Source organism: Bidens hawaiensis, unplaced genomic scaffold, assembly GCF_021521415.1.
Source record: "Bidens hawaiensis isolate Kalapana, Puna unplaced genomic scaffold, B.hawaiensis_p1.1 tig00009540_1, whole genome shotgun sequence".
Taxonomy (NCBI): domain Eukaryota; kingdom Viridiplantae; phylum Streptophyta; class Magnoliopsida; order Asterales; family Asteraceae; genus Bidens; species Bidens hawaiensis.
Genome location: NW_027491708.1, coordinates 102,703 through 122,595, shown reverse-complemented (window position 1 = coordinate 122,595; position 19,893 = coordinate 102,703). Strand labels below are relative to the sequence as shown.

The following is a 19,893-nucleotide window of genomic DNA, read 5'->3' as shown; positions in this document are numbered from 1 at the left end:
GAAGTAAGGAAAAGAGCACTAAGGTTTATACGGATGGAAGATGACAAAAGGATCCAAGAAAGATTGGGGGCTCAGACAAAACAAGAATCCACTGACAAGAATAAAGGATCCTCATATAGGAATAACAACTCAAAGCCGTACAACAAGTTCAACAATCAAAATGTGCGAGAAGTTGAAGAAGGGGATGATGATGAAGACTATCCCTGCATCTCTGAGTATTGTTTCTCCGTAGATACCCATGGCTTGATATGTGCCATGAAGGATCTAGGGGAGAAATCAAGGTGGCCCCGAAAGAACGAGAAAACAACCACCTTTAAAGACAAGTCTAAGTGGTGTGCCTTGCACAAAGATTTTGGCCACATGAAAGACGAATGCATTGGCTTAAGGAGGGAAATTGGATACCTCCTGAGCAAGGGTCACTTCAAAGAGCTCTTGGGAAGGAAGAAATCCAAGATCCTGAAGATCTTCCATAAAAAAGCAACACCACCACCACCATATGCTCACGTGATCAACTTCGTCTCCAGAGACTACAATATATTTCAAACTTCTTGTTCTGCAGAAGAACAACCCGCAGAAGAGTTCAAGCTGGACGATAAAAGAAGACCACTCATCCCCACTACTCGAATAATTGATAAGAGGATCTTCTTCGATTCGAGTATCCAGGATCCTCACCAGGATGAACTAGATGTGCGAATGGTCAATTTCATCTCTGGAGGATCCGACATATGTGGAACTTCCTTCTCCGCAGCAAAAAGGCTCGCCAAAGAGATCAAGTTGGATAACGGAGACCGACCAATAGTATCCGCTACTTTAACGACAGACAAAAGGATCTTCTTCGATGAGGAAGACAAACTAAACATCCAGGATCCTCACCATGACGGTTTAATTATTACTTTATTTATCACTAACCATTATGTAGGCAGGATCCTAGTGGACGGTGGGAGCTCGGTCAACATCATCCAACATGATTTCTTTTAGAAGATGAACATTCCAGATTCCGAGATCGTCCCTAGAACATCAGTGCTAGTCGGTTTCAGCGGAGAAACCAAGAAGACATTGGGGGACGTCAACCTCCCAATTTATATTGAAGGGTTAAATTCATATTAAAAATTCTGTGTTATTGATAACCTTTCTTGTTGCAATGTTATTTTAGGTAGGCTCTGGCTGCATGGAATGAAAGAGGTGGCCTCAACTTACCACCAATGCATCAAACTACATACCCCATGGGGAGTTGTGAAGATAGTTAGTGATCAGGCAGAGGCCAGGAACTATTATTCCTCGTCAATGAAGCCAACAGCCAAGCAAACTACAGCATAGAAACCACAGCAACATCCTAGGGACGTGTTGGAATCCCGGGAGAAAGACTTAATGGAAGTATCCTTGGACCTCGAGGATCCAGATTTAAAGGTGTTCCTAGGATCCAGTATTCCCAACAAGATCGAGGAGGATTTGGTATCCTTGTTATGGCGAAGAAAATCTACCTTTTCCTTTAAACATTCAGACATGACAGGTATTTCAAAGGAGGTAATCACTCATAAATTAGGTCTTGATTTATCTATTAAACTCGTCCATCAGAAGCGAGGGAAATTCGCTCATGAGAGGAACAAGATCATACAAGAAGAAGTTGAAAAACTTCTTAAGGTCGGTATGATCAAAGAGGTTCATTATCCTCGATGGTTGGCTAATGTGGTTGTAGTTTCAAAAAAGAATGGAAAGTGGAGGGTATGCGTTGATTTTACAGATTTAAACAAGGCATGTCCCAAGGATCCTTTCCCGTTACCACATATAGACTCCATGGTGGATGCAACGACAGGACATGAAATGCTTACCTTCATGGATGCTTCCTCTGGATTTCAACAAATTCAGATGGAACCATCTGATCAATAGGATACTGCATTCATGACTCCTACCGGCATATATTGTTATATTGCTATGCCATTTGGACTAAGAAATGCAGGGGAAACATATCAAAGACTAGTCAACATGATGTTCAAGGATCAGTTAGGAAAAACCATGGAAGTCTATATAGACGACATGGTGGTGAAGTCAAAGAAGGCTGAGGATCACCTCAGGGATCTTGAAGAAGCTTTCAATATCCTTGACCAGTATAACATGAAACTGAATCCGTCAAAATGCCACTTTGGTGTTAAGGCTGGAAAGTTTCCGGGATATATGGTGACTAAAAGAGGAATTGAAGCAAGCCTAGAGCAGATTGAATCCATCATCAACCTAAAGTCGCCTGCAAATTCCAAGGATGCCCAAAGACTCACAGGAAGAATAGCTGCTCTCAACAGATTCATCTCAAGATCCTTCGAGAAATGCAAAGACTTCTACGACATTCTTAGAAAGAATAAGAGGTTTGAATGGACGGAAAAGCATGGGGCTGCGCTCAAAGCCTTGAAGGATTACTTATCCTCAGCTCCAGCTCTGATGAAGCCTGTGGATGGAGAATCCTTATATCTATATCTAGCAGTTCAGGTAATGCGGTAAGTGCCGTCCTGGTCAAGGATCATGAAGGTGAACAACACCCTGTGTATTATGTAAGTAAGAGTCTTTTAGACGCAGAAGCCAGGTATTCTCATTTAGAAAAGTTAATCCTTGCTTTAATTATGGCTTCTACTAAATTAAGACATTATTTTGAGACTCATACTATTATTTTGAGGACTAACTATCATGTTAAGAATGTTCTTAAAAAGCTAGAATTGTCAGGTAGGATGGCTAAGTGGGCTGTAAAGCTGAGTGCATACGACATTTAGTATGAGCCTAGAACAACTATCAAATCACAGGCGCTAGCAGACTTTGTGGATGATTTCAGTAATGACATGCAGAAAGAAGCCGACTTGGAGGTTCAGCAACTAGATGTAACCAAGGATCCTTGGATCCTCTTCACAGATGGAGCATCCAACGTAAGAGGAACGAGATTGGGCATACTACTGAAATCGCCACAGGGGGGCATAATACCCCAGTCCATCGCATGTGCGTTTCAAGCTACCAACAATAAGGCAGAGTACGAAGCACTCATTGCAGGTTTACTTTTAGCCAAAAGAATGAGGATCAAGTATCTTCAAGTTTATATGGATTCTTTACTTATAACTAACCACTTTAACGGTTCTTATACCGTAAAAGGTGAGAATATGATCAAATATTTAGAAATTGTGAAGGAATTAGCAGAATCCTTCGAATTGTTTAGTATAGTACAGGTACCAAGGGAAGATAATGCTGGGGCAGATGCCTTAGGGAATTTAGCCTCATCCTTGAAAATTCCAGAAGATACAAATATCCCAATTATCCATATACTCTCGCTAGCAATAGGAGAGCAAGAAGTTGGGGAGATAACAAGTGATAAGCAGATTGTACTTCGGGATCCATTATCCTCAGCCAGCCAAGGATCCTGGATCCTCCCAATCAAGAAGTACATTCAAACTGGAGAGATCCCAGCTACGGAGAATCCGAAATCCTTCAAACTCAAGGTATCACAATATATTTTAATAGATGATATGCTATACATAAAATCTCTTGCAGGTCCATACTTGAGGTGCATAGAAGATCCTGAAATCCAAGAAGTGCTCAAAGATTTTCACGAAGGTGATTGCGGCAACCACACAGGGGGGAGAGCATTGTTCCCCAGAATACTTAGGACTGGGTACTTCTGGCCGACGATGAAGAAGGATGCAGTGGAATATTCGAAAAAATGTTATGCTTGCCAAAGGCATGCAAATATCCTTCATCAGCCAGCAGAACCGATGTATCCTATATCCTCTTCATGGCCTTTCATGAAGTGGGGAATGGACATTGTTGGTAAACTACCAAAGGCACCAGGTGGAAAGGTCTTTATGCTTGCCATGACAGATTACTTATATAAATGGATAGAGGCAGAAGCATTCGTACAAGTCCGAGAAAGGGAAGTTATATCTTTAATTAAAAGGAATATTATAACTAGATTCGGTATTCCTTCTGAAATTATTTGTGATAATGGTTCCCAACTTATTGGGAAAAGAACAACTAACTTTTGTGACAGCTGGGGCATAAAGATGATTACTTCAACTCAGTGAATCCTCAAGGTAATGGTAAAGCGGAGTCCAACAACAAAATCATCATCAACAATTTAAAGAATAAGTTAGGAACCAAAACGGGTAAATGGGCTGAAGAGCTACCATATGTTCTTTGGGCGGACAGGACAACACCCAAGAATGCAACAGGCCAAACACATTTCTCATTGGTATTTGGATCAGATCAGTTATCCATATAGAAATGGTGGTTCCTACAGCCAGAACGAGCATCCGTGATCCTGAGATCAATAAAGGAATCCTCCTTGAAGACTTAGATATTGTTGAAGAACTCAGAGACCTAGCCAATATCAGAATGGCAGCATACCAAAAAAAGGTAGCTGGGGCGTACAACAAGAATATCAGGATCAGAAAATTTCAAGAAGGAGATTTAATTTTGGAAAAGCCTTCCAAAGCACAACCAATCCGGCTGATGGGAAGTTAGCACCCAAAAGGGAAGGTCCTTATCTGATCGAGTCGGAGGCAGTAAATGGTGCATATCATTTTCTCACTATGAAAGGCAATAGGTTACCCAGAGCATGGAATGCTATCCACCTCAAGAAATACTTTTTCTGATCAGGATCAAGTATCCTCTAAGGATCAAGTATCCTTAAAGGACCAAGGATCCCCAAAAAATTGGTAATATCTATCTAATCACTTATCCTTTTAAATTTCTTATTACTTATTTAAGGATAACGTAATCTTAACAATTTTTGTTCCTTTCAAGTTTTAAGTATCAATGCAGGATATTAATAAGATGTGTAATAGTCAAGAGGTTGGCCACCTCTCCTTTATACTTAAGGTACTTTACTATTTTCCTTGGCCTAGCCCACGATTGGATATGACCCCCGATGGTCATATCCCCTAAGGTTTAAAGGTTTTCACATTTCTTATAAATTAGAGTTTCTACACTCTTGCCTGGAGCGCACGCTATCCAACGTATAGTCCGGGGCAGCGGGACCAGTACACGATTAGTGGCTGACAATTTCGTTGCTTTCGGATACATGGAGGATCCTACGATTTATGGTAGACGTACCATACCACCGGTTTATAACGTTTTCACGTTATCTTACATTTGGGCTAAATCCCGGTTCGGGCGAGTCCCTAGTTAACATCCGCATTTGGGCTTGTCCCCAGTTTTGGGCTTGTCCCCAATATTGGGCTTGTCCCCAGTACATGGGCTTGTCCCCAGTATTTTATTTGGGCTTGTCCCCAGCTTAATGGGTTTGATCCCAGTTAACATTATGAGATATTTGCAACAGATTTTGTAAGTTCATCACGAAGGCAAAGTCCTATGGATTCAAAATCCTTATATGACTTCTCCAAGGATCACCGAAGGTTCTATACTTATAACAACTTAGGTCAATTTAGACCTTGTGGTATGACTTCTACTTGCAAAGCTATATTGGTTTAGATAGGATTCTCATAGATCTTTTTGTTTAAGGATTTGACAATTTTGAATCTTTTCTTAAGGATATTCTATCCTAAAATTTTTTTATTTTTCTAAGGATATTATATCCAAAAATTTCTATAATCGCTTTTCTTAAGGATATCCTATCCTAAAACTTTTACTTAGGATTACTTCTTCAGATTCTCAATAAGACTAAGATTACATCCGATAAGCTTTCAAAATAATAATTAACAAACAAATAGTCAAAAGTTTAATATTATTAAAGCATAAGTCACCTTGATTTAACAAAAGTTTTAACCCGGATTTCACCATTTGAAAAGATGGACCATCCACCCGGGTTAAGTAGGTGGTACTAATTATTTATAAGTGCAGGAAAATAAAAACAGGGGCATCAAAGGCTTCATCCCTACAAACAAATGATCCATCCACCTTTGCTACCCCTGCAAATTGTCTTGAGGATCAAGGATCCTTTACCCTAGTTACTACTTTTTATTACATACCATTAAGGGTGGCAAACCCAACCCAAATGGATTGTTTTGGGTCAAGATGGATTAACTTTAAAAGTAAAATGGGTTAGGATGGATCATAAAAATTCTTCAAGGGGTCAGGATGGGTTGGAAATATATAAGTGAGTTTCATTTATAGGTTAAAATAGGTCAAAACAAAATATCCAAGTTATCCAAAATTTATCTAATTCAAAATACCCAAACTATCACGTGCGAAACAAAACTCATCCGAAACCCAAAAAATGATCAAAACGAAACAAAAACCCTGAACCGATTAAAACGAAACAAAAATGAAACTGAACCGAAATAGAAAAACGACCAAAACGAAACAAAGAAAACGGGAATGAAACCGAAAAACTAACAAAAACAAAACAAAAAAAGCGAAATGCAACCGAAAAGCTAACCAAAACTAAACAAAAACACCGAATTGATCAAACCGAAGCAAAACTGAATCGAAATAGAAAAACAACCAAAACGAAACCAAAAAACCGATATGAAACCGAAAAGCTGAACAAAATGAAACAAAAAAAAGCGAAATGCAACTGAAAACCTGAAATCAATACAAAACAAAAACACCGAATCGACCGAAACAAAACAAAAAAAAACAAAACAAAACTGAACCGAAATAGAAAAACGACCAAAACGAAACAAAAAAAGCGAAATGCAACTGAAAAGTTGACCAAAACAAAACAAAAACACTGAACCGACCAAAGCGAACCAAAAAAACCGAAACGAAACATAACCGAAATAGAAAAACGACCGAAACGAAACAAAAAAAACCGAATTAAAACTGAAAAACTGACCAAAAGGAAACATATAAAAACTAAATGCAATTTAAAAACCGGACCAAAACTAATCAAAAACACCAAACCGACCAAATGAAACAAAAAAAACTGAAACGAAACTATACCGAAATAGAAAAACGACCAAAACGATACAAAAAAACCGATATGAAACTGAAAAACTAACCAAAACGAATCAGAAAAAAAAAAGTGAAATGCAATCAAAAAGCGACCAAAATATAACAAATGAATCGAAACGAAATGAAACCGAAAAACTGACTAAAACAAAACAACACTGAAACCTAAAAAACCGGGAAATCGAAACCGAGATCATTGAAACCGAGCAGATACCGAAACTGACCGAAATGAAAAAAAAAACAAAACCGAACCGAAAAAAACTCCCGAAAAACTCAAACCTGAACAGGTACAAAATGGTTTTTTTTAAATGAACGAAGATGATGGGGGGAACATTTTAGTTATTTTACATTTTGCGTTTTTTATTTATATTTTGAGTTATTATTTTTTTAATAGTTTTTTTGAATATTTTTTGAAGGTTTTTAAAACCCTTTGTATGTCAACATTCACTTGGGTCAAGATGGGTTAGTTTTACCCATCTTGACTCATATCCATCCTAACCCTCTATTTTAAAAATTCATCCTGACCCCATATCCATCCTGACCCATCACCCAAATCCAACCCAACCCACTCTCATTGCCACCTCTACATACCATAATCATTGTTCATAAAAACATCATAAAGAAAAATAAAGAAAACGGGCTCGGGCCTTGTCTTCTGTATCTTTCATCGCCCGTTTATGCAGCTGCTTCAACCTCCACCGCTGCTTCCTTTCCTCCATCAGCTTCACCCGCATCCTTTGCTCCGCTCGTACCTGCTCCAGCTGCATCAGCCATCTCACCTTCTTCTTCGTCCTCACCTCCACCCAAGTCAGCTAAAGCTTGCTTCCACTGCGTGATGTCCCATAAGGATCTGTCAAAGGCTGAGTCATTAGCTTTAGTCACCAGCTTGATTCTGGCCTGAAGAACTGATTTTGCTGCCCAGATCTTTGCCTCATCGGTAGCCCGGTTGATCTCATCCTGCATTTGGACCACAAGTGTGGATGCATGATCCTATGCCTGCTTCTTCTCCTTGGTCATTTTGGAGAGGGCCTTGTCTTTAGCAGCAGCCAAGGACCTCATCGCTACAAGGGTTTCTTCGTATTCTCCAACGATCTTCTCATGATGGCTTCGAGCAGAGTTGATGGCCTATAAAAGAAAACAGGATAAATTTAGAAGACTGCTTGGGCAATAAAAATTGAAAGAATAAAGGATCCTTACAGTCGAAAGCATTTTCAAAAGCTGTTTCTCGCCTTCAAAGGGGTTCTCTGGATCTGAACTTTTCTTCCTTTTAGCTCCTGATTTGGCTCGGGTTGTGATTGGACGAGGTTCGGACACTGGTGTTGGTTTCGGGGTCTCCTTATTGGTAAACATGCAATCAATATCTTCAAGGGAGAACTTGGAAGCGGATTTTCCTGACTTTTGAGCACCTGTAAACTATAATTCACAGATAAGTTTTCAATTATTTCTCTTTTTGATAATAAAATTTATTATTCTTAGTTGACATGTTTGACTCTGAGTTTGTCTCCTGAAAAGCTTCGATAAACTTGGCTTGAAAGTTTCTGGTTGTAGAATCCAGTGATAGGAATTTTTCAACTTTCTCTTCAACTCCAGGAAGCTCAGACAGTAAAGCAAAGTTTTCAACTGCATAAGAAAAGAAAAGTATTAATAGAAGAATAAAGTATCCTATTATTACAACCTAAGGATCCTAGATCCTACCCTTCTGGATTCGCCTTTTGGGAAGATTGCTGGTTCCTTCAGAGAGTACCATTCAGAGTAACCTTAGAGATAGGGATCACTTGTCCAGGTTTTGATTTAAATACAAAGAGTTTAGATCCGTGGGTAGCCAGGTTGTACAGATATGATAACTCTGCCAAGCCGAACTCGATAGCCTCCTGTTCGATTATCCTCTCTATGGTATGAAGGACTCTCCACAGCATCGGCATGGTTTGGATGTAGCTGATTCCCATCAGGGTAAAGAATCTTTGGGTAAAATCGGGAAAGGGATACTTGAAGCCTATGAGAAACGGTTGGGCTGGAAAGCAAACCAAGTTTTTTGATATACTATCACTGCGGGCTAGAGAATCGAAGGGTCGAAAAACCGTATTGGTCAGAAATTGTGGTCGGATTGCGTCAATCTCCGGATCTGTGAACTTACAGATCTCGAAAGAAGGGTCTTGAAGGATACTTTGCGAGTAGAGATCATCGGGCTCGATACGATTGAAAGAAGAAGAAGAAGAGGATACATAAACAGTTGACATATTGAAAGAAAAATAAAAATGAGAAAGAAGGATACTCGGAAGACGGCCAAATATGTGGTTATAAGAGGCTCATGTTCATCGCATATATAGGCGGCGTATAATTATGTTTATCAATAATGACCGCCTGACACACGTCTAATCATCTTCTTTTTTGCAGGGATTTGAAATTCAAAATGACAGCTGTGTTACACAATCACCCGTCATTTTGGGGGCAATTGTTAGGGCATGAATTTTATGCTGAGGATCCATTATCCTTGACTATCTTGTGGATAGATTATCTTAAGATATGTTTAAGGTTATGAAGGATCAATGATCCTCGGTATTATTTGTTTACTAATGATTGCATTATGAATGGTGATGTGTTAGCCAGGTATAACAACTTTGTGATCCAGTCTACCATATATTTTGCTACAAGTCACCTACACATATGCTTAAGACTAAAGACTAAGCTAATGGGAGAAGTGGCTGAATAAGGGGACTTATTGGTGAGTCACCAATTGATGAGTACTAAGGACAGGATATGTTATTCTTGAAGACATGCTTAGATCAAGAATTCTATGGCTAAGTCTGGATCCAGGATCCTTACTCAACATTGCTATTAAAGGATGATTTTCGGATGAATATTGATGTTTAAATAACAGCAACGGCTCCTAGACTTCGTCTACCACTTATTTCGTCATTAACCTTCTATAAGCACGTGGTCAAAGAACACGATGGAGAAGAGTGGAAGACTAGCGAGTTTATAGGACCTATTTGTTAGTTAGTTATTTTTTTCTTTTCTTTATATACTGAGTTGTGATCAACATTAAACACACATTCGCATGTACTCTAGCTGCTAAGTTATCTGTAATCACACGCACATAGCATTCATTGTATTCGTTGATCAACAACTCCACCTTTGTAACCTATTTTTGATATTAATAAACCGGTGATCGATGAGTTGTCATCACCCGGGGTTTTTTTCTTTTGATCTGAACAAGCTCAAAAGGTTTTTCCTCGCAAAAAATCATTGTGTTCATTCTATTTTTGTTCATATAATTGTCATTGTCACCATAGCACTAGACCTCACATTGACAGATTTGGATACATTATCCTTAGATGATTTTTATCCAAAACATATATGTTACCCCTAAAGTGTAAAAGCGTTAAAAATGGAGTGTGAGAAACTCACCTTTGAAATTGATGAACCTAGAAATAAAAACCGAAAGTGCTTTAAAGGAACCTAAGCGGTCGAACCTCACGAACTATAATTGAAAAGACAAAATTCAAAGACTAGCTACCGGGGTTATAAAATTTAATTAACTTGGTTTTCGGGTATATATAATTTATTATAACATATATTTTATTATTTTATGGCGTTATAATATTTAAGGTTTAACGGAATTTTAACGGTTTAGTAATATTTTAATATAATTTAATTACTAGATCAACACTAAATTGAGAATTATATTATTCATTGAACATGGATTTTAATGTATAATCTTATTATAGTGTATTAGAGCATTCTCATCACATTTCTCATCCACATCTCTATAATTACACTAAAAAACACTATATTTCTCTCTCCTGTTCAATTAAATAATATTTTTTATACATTTATCATTACAGTTTTCTCTCTCCTCTACTCATAACCAATCCAACAAATATTAAAAAATAAATAGGGGCAAACAATGTTCTCCAAAATTTACAAAAAATCACTACATTTCTCTCTCCACCCTATAATTTACACTCACAATCACTCACAACCCCACCCCATAATTTACAAACTCCCCACACATAATTATAGGGAATGGGATGTGAATGCTCTTAGAGCATTCTCATTCGATTCCCTATAATTATGCAAGGGAAGTTTGCAAATTATAGGGTGAGGTTATGAGTGATTGTGAGTGTAAATTATAGGTGAAGAGAAAAATGTAGTGATTATTTGTAAATTTAGAGAAACATTGTTTTTTAATATTTGTTGGATTGATTGTGAGTAGAGGAGAGAGAAAACTGTAATGATAAAGGTATAAAAAATATTACTTAATTGAACAGGAGAGGGAAATGTAGTGTTTTTTAGTGTAATTATAGAGATAGTGATGGAGAACGGGTTGAGAATGCTCTTATAAAGTTAACGAAATGTTAAGTATAATATAATATTTATCGGGTTTTCAAGAAACTTTAACGGAAACAAAAGTTGGTTTTTAGGTGAAAAAATGATAAATATTGATTTATAATCAATTTTATTTAAAATAAAATACTCTCTCCGTCCCATTTTAAATGTCATGGGACCCACATCACACAATTTAAGAAATATTTGAGTTTTTTATTTTCTAAGGTGTAATATGACAATAATCTTCTCAACTTATTTGGCTAAAATCCATTTTGTATTACATGACACCAACCATTTGCTGCCTACTTTTTGCCACCACATTTTCATAGAACCAACAATTATACTTTTACTTGTATTCTTCAAAATGTTTGAATCCTTTACATTTTCACTAAATTTAAATTGCCGCCTACTTTTTGCCTTATGTTTGAAACACCCACAATAAAGTGTTTGAATCCTTTCATTTTCACTAATTTTCTTTATTCCATTAAACTATGGAACACTCAATAACCCACGTAAAAAAACAAACTTGACCAATGAGCAACGACAATCAATTTACCAAATGTTATTACAACAAAGTGTCAATAGAGGATTGAAAAGTGAATTCATAAGGGATGTGGCGACACTCTTCTCTGTATCTACCCGGACTATAAGTCGCATTTGGCATGACGCTAAACTTCAACTTCAACATGGATCAGTTGTTGATGTATCTTCGAAAAGGGCTAATGTAATTAGAGGAAAAAGGATACAAATCGATTTTACTCATGTCTCACAAATCCCACTACGTTGTCGAACAAATATTCGGTCTCTAGCAAAAGCATTAAACGTTTCAAAATCAACAATGCATAGAAGAATTAAAGAAGGAGCTTTAAGACCACACACAAATGCGATCAAGCCGGATTTAACGGATCAGAATAAGAAAGCAAGGTTAGAGTTTTGTTTATCAATGGTTACTCGATCTTTGTCAAGTGCTATTTTATGATAGTTTAATGTGATTCACATAGATGAAAAATGGTTTTATATGTCAAAACCATCCAAACGTTACTACCTTGTTCCCAACGAGGATAAGCCGTTAAGAACATGTAAATCAAAAAAGTTTATCACAAAAGTAATGTTTCTAGCCGCAGTTGCACGGCCAAAATACGATGCATCGGGTAATGAAGTGTTTTCGGGAAAGATCAGTATATTAACTTGCAAAACGGTCGAGTAAGAATCATGTTACGGGAACGTTAGTAACAAAACCTATCTTATCGGTGACTAAAGAAGTAACAAGGTCTTGGTTAATCGAGAAAGTACTACCGGTTATTAGATCTACATGGCCAAGAGATCACACGGGTCCAATTTTCATTCAACAAGACAATGCAAAGCCCCATATTGATGTCAATGATACAGAGTTCATGCAAGAGTCATCTAAAGATGGGTTTGATATCCGACTATATTTTCAACCTCCAAACAGTCCAGATTTAAATGAGTTAGACCTGGGCTTTTTTCGGGCGATTCAATCTCTTCAGGAACAAGAGGTTTTAGGATCAATCGATGAATTGGTTAGTGCTGTTAAAACGTCTTTTGAAAGAATGCCATCACATGAGCTTAACAAAGTGTTTTTAACATTACAAACATGCATAAAAGAGATCATGAAAGTTCGAGGTGGCAATAATTATAAAACACCGCATATCGGCAAAGGTAAGTTAGAACGACAAGGGAATTTACCACTACAAATCGAGTGTGACGAAAACTTGATATATGAAGTCCTTTCGTATTTGGGTCAGTAAAGAAATCCTATTTAGAGCTTCATGTCTTTTTTGTTTGTTGGTGGCAATGAAGAAAAACAGAGCTTCATATTTACTCTAGCTTCATGTTCTTAAGGAAAAAGAAAGAAAAGAAGTTTTTGTCTTTTCTTAGTTTTGCTCGTACTACTCTTGTATGGATGTAAAAAATGTGTGTAATATGCTCAAGTTTTGGACAGTAGTAAAATAAAGGCTCTGTTAATTAATTTGTCTTTGACTTTTATATACCACTTAGATTAAATATTTGTATGTAATATTAAGGGCAAAATTGGAAATTGCATTTCTATTTTTGGAAATGGACATTTAAATTAGGACAACAAAAAATGGAAAGATGGACATTTAAAATGAGACGTAGGGAGCATAATTATTAAATTTATAATGATCTGTAATAAATTTATTTGATTTATATAATAAATAAAATTAAAGAATAAAAGTTTAATAAAAAATTAATTAAGAGTGTTCTAACGTCCTCACGTAGACGCCCGCCAGAACTAACCACTGAACCAGAAACGGAAATATAAATACTAAGATACAAGTTCATCTTCTTCAACATAAACCCTAGTTTTCAGTTTTCTATGATTGTTAGGGGTTTTATTAGACGGCTTAAAATGATCATAATTCATATAAAAGTTATCTGGAATGAAGCCGGATCGATGGTGAACGGAGAACGATCTTAGAAGAAAATTGAGAGTGTATTAGATTAAAGTGATGGTTGCGTTGATGGATATCGGCCTATTTATAGATTCAATTGGAGTGTATGACGACGTTAAATGACCATTATTGTATTGTTAAAATAAATCATGTGTTTTTATGCGTTTTGAACGATGATTATGGGTCATTGTCAAGGTCTAAGGTCGTTACAGCTCGCGTTTAATGGGTTAATAGGGGTTGCCGGAGCTTCACCGGAAATTCGTGAAGGGAAGGGCTGGTGGGTTGAGGCTTAATAAAATAATATATTTTAAATCCATTTTTTCTCATCTTGCAGATTGTTAATCAACATGTATTGTATTTATAAAGAGTTGAGTTTTTTTGAAGATTTTCTAAATTTGGTAGATGGCATCTACTTTACATTTTTGATAGAACCAATAGAATATAATAATAATTTAAATAATAAATAATCACCTGATTATGGTTATTCAAAACTGATTATATAAGTTTCCAAACACACTTCAAGACACCCTAAATCCCATTTTTGTTGCTGTCTTTCTAATTCTAAGTCATCAATATATTTTGAAAGTTAATTGCATATTACTTACTATGCAGACGAATATTGGGAATTATTAGATTTATAAAGTATGTGAAAGTTTGTTTTGAAAATGACCGACAGTAACCAACTGCAGATCACGAAAACATTGGCATTTGTCGGTTGATATACTAAATGAAGAAATGTGGCTAGCTCCAATTCATAGCCAATACAACTGGAAAAAGGCAGTCTTGTGTTAAATTCCAAATTATGCCAGTCATACTACAATTTGTGCTAACTGCTACTTATAACAGTGTGTATATATTGTTGATAAGGTTGCAGTGTCGGATACGGCTAGGTCACTCCAAAAGAATCTCAATCAGATAGCGGAGTCGGTTGATACCACCTCTACCCCAAAGGGCATCGGTTATATGTTACAAGGTAAAATATTAGCCGTTTCGTCACGAAGTTATCTTTTGGTTTGGAATATTCCAAGACTCATTTGTTAATAGTTCCATAGCAATTGACACTGATTTATGTTTGGTTATAGAGACAACACTATCCATGCTTAAACATCTTGATTACGGCATTTCCGGTTATTCTTCTGTAAGTTTCTATTTGTTACATAACCAAAGATCATTAGACCCTTTTACCTGCCACGTGAAACCTTATATATCCGAATCTATGTTTAATGACATTTTGCAGGTGGAAGTGAATAGGGGAGCAGACGAATGCGAGAAACGATTTAATAAACTTTCTATCGAAGAAAGGCTTAAATTTAACAAGGAGAATCTAGTGAACTTCAACAACATCAGAAAGCAAAGTGCACCAAGTCATACGGATTATGTGGTCTGTAACAAATATATTGTGGTGAGTACAATATATATATTATTATAGCTAATTATCTGATTCTAATTATTCAGTAACACGTACATAACTTTCTCGAAACACAAAGATTTCAAATCATTCCTGACTAAAAAGTATGTTTTGTGGTTAAAAGGTTACGATTGTTGTGGCTGCTAGCGGCTTTCATGAACTGCCGTCGGTCAAAAGCAGGGAACTTTTGAAGATAGCTTTGGAAAAGCTTGCATCTATCCCTTCAAACGATATTAAGGTGAGAACTATTGTGTTCTCTGCTAGCTCATATAATATGAGTGTTTAGTGTTTGTTTGCTAAGTTTTTGTTTATTTTACAGGCAGCTGATGTGTTATGGACCCCACAAAAGGAAGATGATTCTCTTACTGAAAAAGAAGTGCTTAAAGATTTTCCGTTGTTGCTTCCGTTGTAGACGATGACGAACAGATGCAGAAACACAGTATTATTCCAAAGTAACAAACTGTTGATGTAGGATGTGGGTTTTATATTATGCTACATATCTATCTAAATAGTTTACTTCTTAGTGTATGCTTACTTTTATTGCACCCTGTATGCTTACTATCTAAAACTAGTTAACAAAATTAAATTTCTTATTTTCTGCTATTAAACAGCGAATTACTACATTTATAAAAATAAATTTATAGAAGTTAGTAGATTGTAGGACTTTACCCTCAAGAGGGAGTCCTTCCAAAAATTCTCGATGGCTAAGGGAGACCCAAAGCCAAGGAGGGGGTTTGGAAATAGTTTTCAACCAGCAATTGACGCGCCTCGGTTATTACCTCATTAGCTGCGTCATTGCCCCAAGCGCAAAGATACCTGTATGCCTCACACTGACCCCTCTTTTGTACACCCAGGTCTCGCCTCCATTTTATCATCCAACCGATGTGGGATGAATCACAAAGTCCACCTATCAGTTGAAGAACTTAGGATTGTTTGGTTGAGACCGAAACAAAAGTGTTTGAAGATTTGTACTGTTTTAGAATGACTAATTCACAAACCCGCTAATCCTACTTCTAAATCTACACACTTGTCTTCGATAGAACGCTCAACCACTTAAAGTGGAACACCGTCATACACACACATTGATACCGCTATGCTAAAAGCCCTTTCATTTAGAAAACTTCCTTAGTTACTAATAAAACTTTGTTACTAACTAATAATAAAAGTATTATGGATTTTAAACATGTTATAGTGACCAAGTATGAGCCCTTCGTTTTTACTCCCAAACAAACATGTTCCAAAGTGAATTGATGAGATCATGTTTGGCCCAAAAAACCAAGAATATATTCCCCAAAAACGACTTTTTAGCGTGGTGGACTAACAAGATTGCACATCAGCACATGAGGCACGATATGTGACCCTTGGCTTCCGTTGTTGTGGCCAAAGCCATAGAACCAACCAACACTTGTGGGTTAAAGTGGGTATTCTTTTGTGCTCTTTGTAGCCTCCACATGGGACTTGCACTTCTTGGAGGCAATATATATATAAGCCATTGCATGTTCCTCCACTATTAATCCATAGCAACTAAGTGATACTTGTGGAGTTGTGGTCGATTCATGTACTTTTATTGTTAACATTCGTTTTTTTGTTTATTAATGTATGGTTTGTTAGATATGTCAAATATAGGTCATAATCAGTCAATAATGCATGAAGAAGAGAAGGGTTTTCAGTACTTGATCAACATTTTGTTTGAAGGACGTTGAAATAATGGTGTACTCATAGAAAATGAGTCAACTTCGAGATTAACTTCATTTTCATTCGTAATTTATGTGTAAGTGGTTGTTAGTGTCACTTTCATTGTGTTAAAGTAAGGTAAGGTGTTTTGAGTCTAAAGTTAACTAAGTATATATTCTAAGTCTATTACAAGAGATTAAAAGGACGATGTGACAAAAAAAAGTATATTTAAAACAAGTTGATTTTGTATTTTAATTACCTTTTAACTAAATAAGTATTTTTCACGAAACTAATCTCGATTGCAAACCTTGAAATTTAAACTAATAACCCGCTCCAATTGCTAGTGTCTTATGAATCGGAATAAATAACATAACATGATTAAGAAACGTCATTTGAATGCTCGAGTTTAAGAAAAATAGATGTTTTAAACGATAAGAGCCAAAAAAAACTCAAATTGTTGTGTATTCTCACCCCAAAAAAAGTTACATCAATTTTGGTATTAACCACTCCAATGGGACATGTGAAGACTAGTGTAACGAACTAATGACATGAATTGTGACAAGAAACAACTCATGTATTTCATACATAAGATAACGAACTACTCGAACCTCATGAACAAACTAGGAACATTTAGGGTAAGTAGATACGGATTTTGTATGCTAAAAGCTTTAGAGATTTTATGGCTACGAGACAAGCATGTTACTAGGTAATATCTAACCCAGTTATTCAAAATACGCGTATCCGACAAAGTAGCATTTTAACAAACTATGAAACAAATAATATACATTATATTAGACGAGTAATGAGCAATCAACACATATTAGGCTATGTGTTATGGGTCACTCTTCAATCTTCATCATTCGTCATATCAGTTTTTCCTCCATTCAATACCCTTCGATTTATTATATAATTGAAGGGTCCAGAGAGTGACCAGCGTGATCATAATCATAATTATACACCGTCACTAGTGACCAAGGAAGAGACGACACGGTACTTCAGGGGTATCACAAGCACCATTTAACTATAACCCATGACCTTATAAAGGGAAAATCCTCAAATAGCCATTTTAGAGTTTCCAAATCCATCCAAATACCAAGCAAAATAGCCAAACTAGCCAAAAAATTATGCTAGATCCGACAAAAGGCAATTCTGATCTGACTAAAACCATTTATGATCCGACTGAATTTTTAGACCTTTAAAATCGCACCACGTGTCAACGTTTTAATGGATCCGACTGAATTTTAGTGGGTCCGACTGAATAAACTGAATTTTAGTGGGCCCGACTGAATTTTCATATTTTACATCTCAAACACTAAACCTCCATAACCAACCTCCATCTCTATCTTTCTTATTTCTTCACTAAATCAAGCAAATCAATAATGCAAATCGCCTAGTTTTTCGAGGAGAACATAACCAGTGTGTTCAATTTCACTATAGAACTCAAATCAAAAACCCGCAAATTGAGAAATCTAGGGTTCGTCGGACAAATTACATAGTCGGACAAACCTGTCATGTGTCTAAATCAATTAACAAACTTAGCAGTTATCATTATGTTTATTTAAATAAACAAACTCGAACAAACTTATCAGTTATCATTCGTTAACGTTTAGCGTAGTTATATGGCAAGTGTAGTGTTCTTTTATGGGATAATTACCTGAAATCTCATACGTTTATTAAATCAGGTATTTATTTATACAATAATAGATAATAATCTTGCTAATTTGTATATTTACAATTTAAGGGGAATTAGACAGCTATGTATTGTACATTAAGTTGTTTCAATTGTACATTTGGAGTTGGTTTTGTCTGCCTTGGTTATTTGCTCCCCTTTTATTTTGCTATTGTGAGACACGTGTGTCGCAGTCCTGATGGTTTCTGCCAGCTCAGGTTTTTGTTTGGAAACGTGTCTTGCTCTCCGTTGCTCCAAGTCTTCATTAATATTTCAGCTAGCAGGATGTTCACGACTGGTTGTGGATGACTCCTCTCAATCCTATTATGCCAACCACAGTAAGTGCCATTACCTAACTCTGGTCGCCCTCGTCGTCAGCTTTCTTCTTCAATCGAGCAAGACCATCATGTAATCCAAGTTTCAATGGCTGGAATCGATCAAAACTATCTGTTATAGCAATTACCACATTATCATCTTCTATTTCTATGTTCCTATCTCCAATCACATCTGCGACCTTTAACCCGATCTTTGTCTCCTCATCTTCAAGAATCGAATAACCGGATCTACGGTTTATTAAGATGATGACTGTACATGGTGGTTGGCCACCGACAAATACCTTCAAACCTGGTTGCTAAACAGAGGCGTCAGTGGAGGTGGTGGTGGTGGTGGCGGTTTGATATTTGTATTGTGGTGTTGCCGGCCATGGCTGTTTGGTGGTAGAGGAGTTGTGTCAGGGAAGAGTACTTGAAGGTGGGAGAGTTGGTGGTAGATGCTTTAATAAATGTGCTCATTAATACACGTTTAAGTATGTATACAATAAGCATTCGTATTTCACAACATGTAGGAAAGGCCACTCCTAATTAAACATTAGCTACAATTTACACTACTTACGGGATCATGTTACAAAACAATTGATCAATCAAGAATATATATATGAATTATAATATAGTTTGGTGTCCGTATAATGTAAAAAGTATAAAAGCAAGTGTGATTCAACCCTACTTAAACAGGAGACATGATGGTTTGTTTAGACTTAGAGGGTGTTTGGTCGTATCTGTGTGAATTTGAATTTATTCAGTGCCGCGACACAGGAACATACGGGTTAATAAGTGACTGGATTAACATGTTTTTCTAAGTACTATATTATCTATCAAAACCCGTTTAAGCAGTAACTTGCTTCTGTTGGTTTCACTTTACAAAAAATTACAAGTTCACGATGGGTTTCACTTTACAATAACAACATGAGTTCGCAACAGGTTACACTTTATAATAACAATACGAGTTCACTATGGGTTTCTTTTTACTCTTTTAATACTTGCATGTTGCGGGTCCAAAAACTAGTTACTAATAAAACAGAAGCATATAACTAAAAGAAAATTAAACTAAGTTGATTTAAACCTATTGAGTTTGAAAAAAATAACAAAATAACTAAAACAAGATATTATAATATATTTAAATAAAGAATTTCAAACAATATTATGCTACTTTTTCCATGT

General features: G+C 36.5%; 1 protein-coding gene and 1 non-coding gene across 2 annotated transcripts; one reads left to right on the top strand and one right to left on the bottom strand.

Moving 5' to 3' along the window:
- The first annotated feature begins 14,733 nt into the window (after positions 1-14,733).
- LOC143532666 (FLUCTUATING-LIGHT-ACCLIMATION protein 1, chloroplastic-like) lies at positions 14,734-15,512 on the top strand. The gene is made up of 4 exons (XM_077027651.1): positions 14,734-14,784; positions 14,884-15,048; positions 15,179-15,292; positions 15,374-15,512. Exons 1-4 carry the CDS (start codon positions 14,743-14,745, stop codon positions 15,464-15,466), a joined length of 414 nt encoding a protein of 137 aa, XP_076883766.1. The 5' UTR covers positions 14,734-14,742; the 3' UTR covers positions 15,467-15,512.
- Positions 15,513-15,715: 203 nt separating this feature from the next.
- On the bottom strand, positions 15,716-15,868 carry LOC143532687 (U4 spliceosomal RNA). Its single transcript, XR_013135225.1, has one exon. It is a non-coding gene; the product is annotated as a U4 spliceosomal RNA (small nuclear RNA).
- Between the last annotated feature and the right edge of the window lie 4,025 nt (positions 15,869-19,893).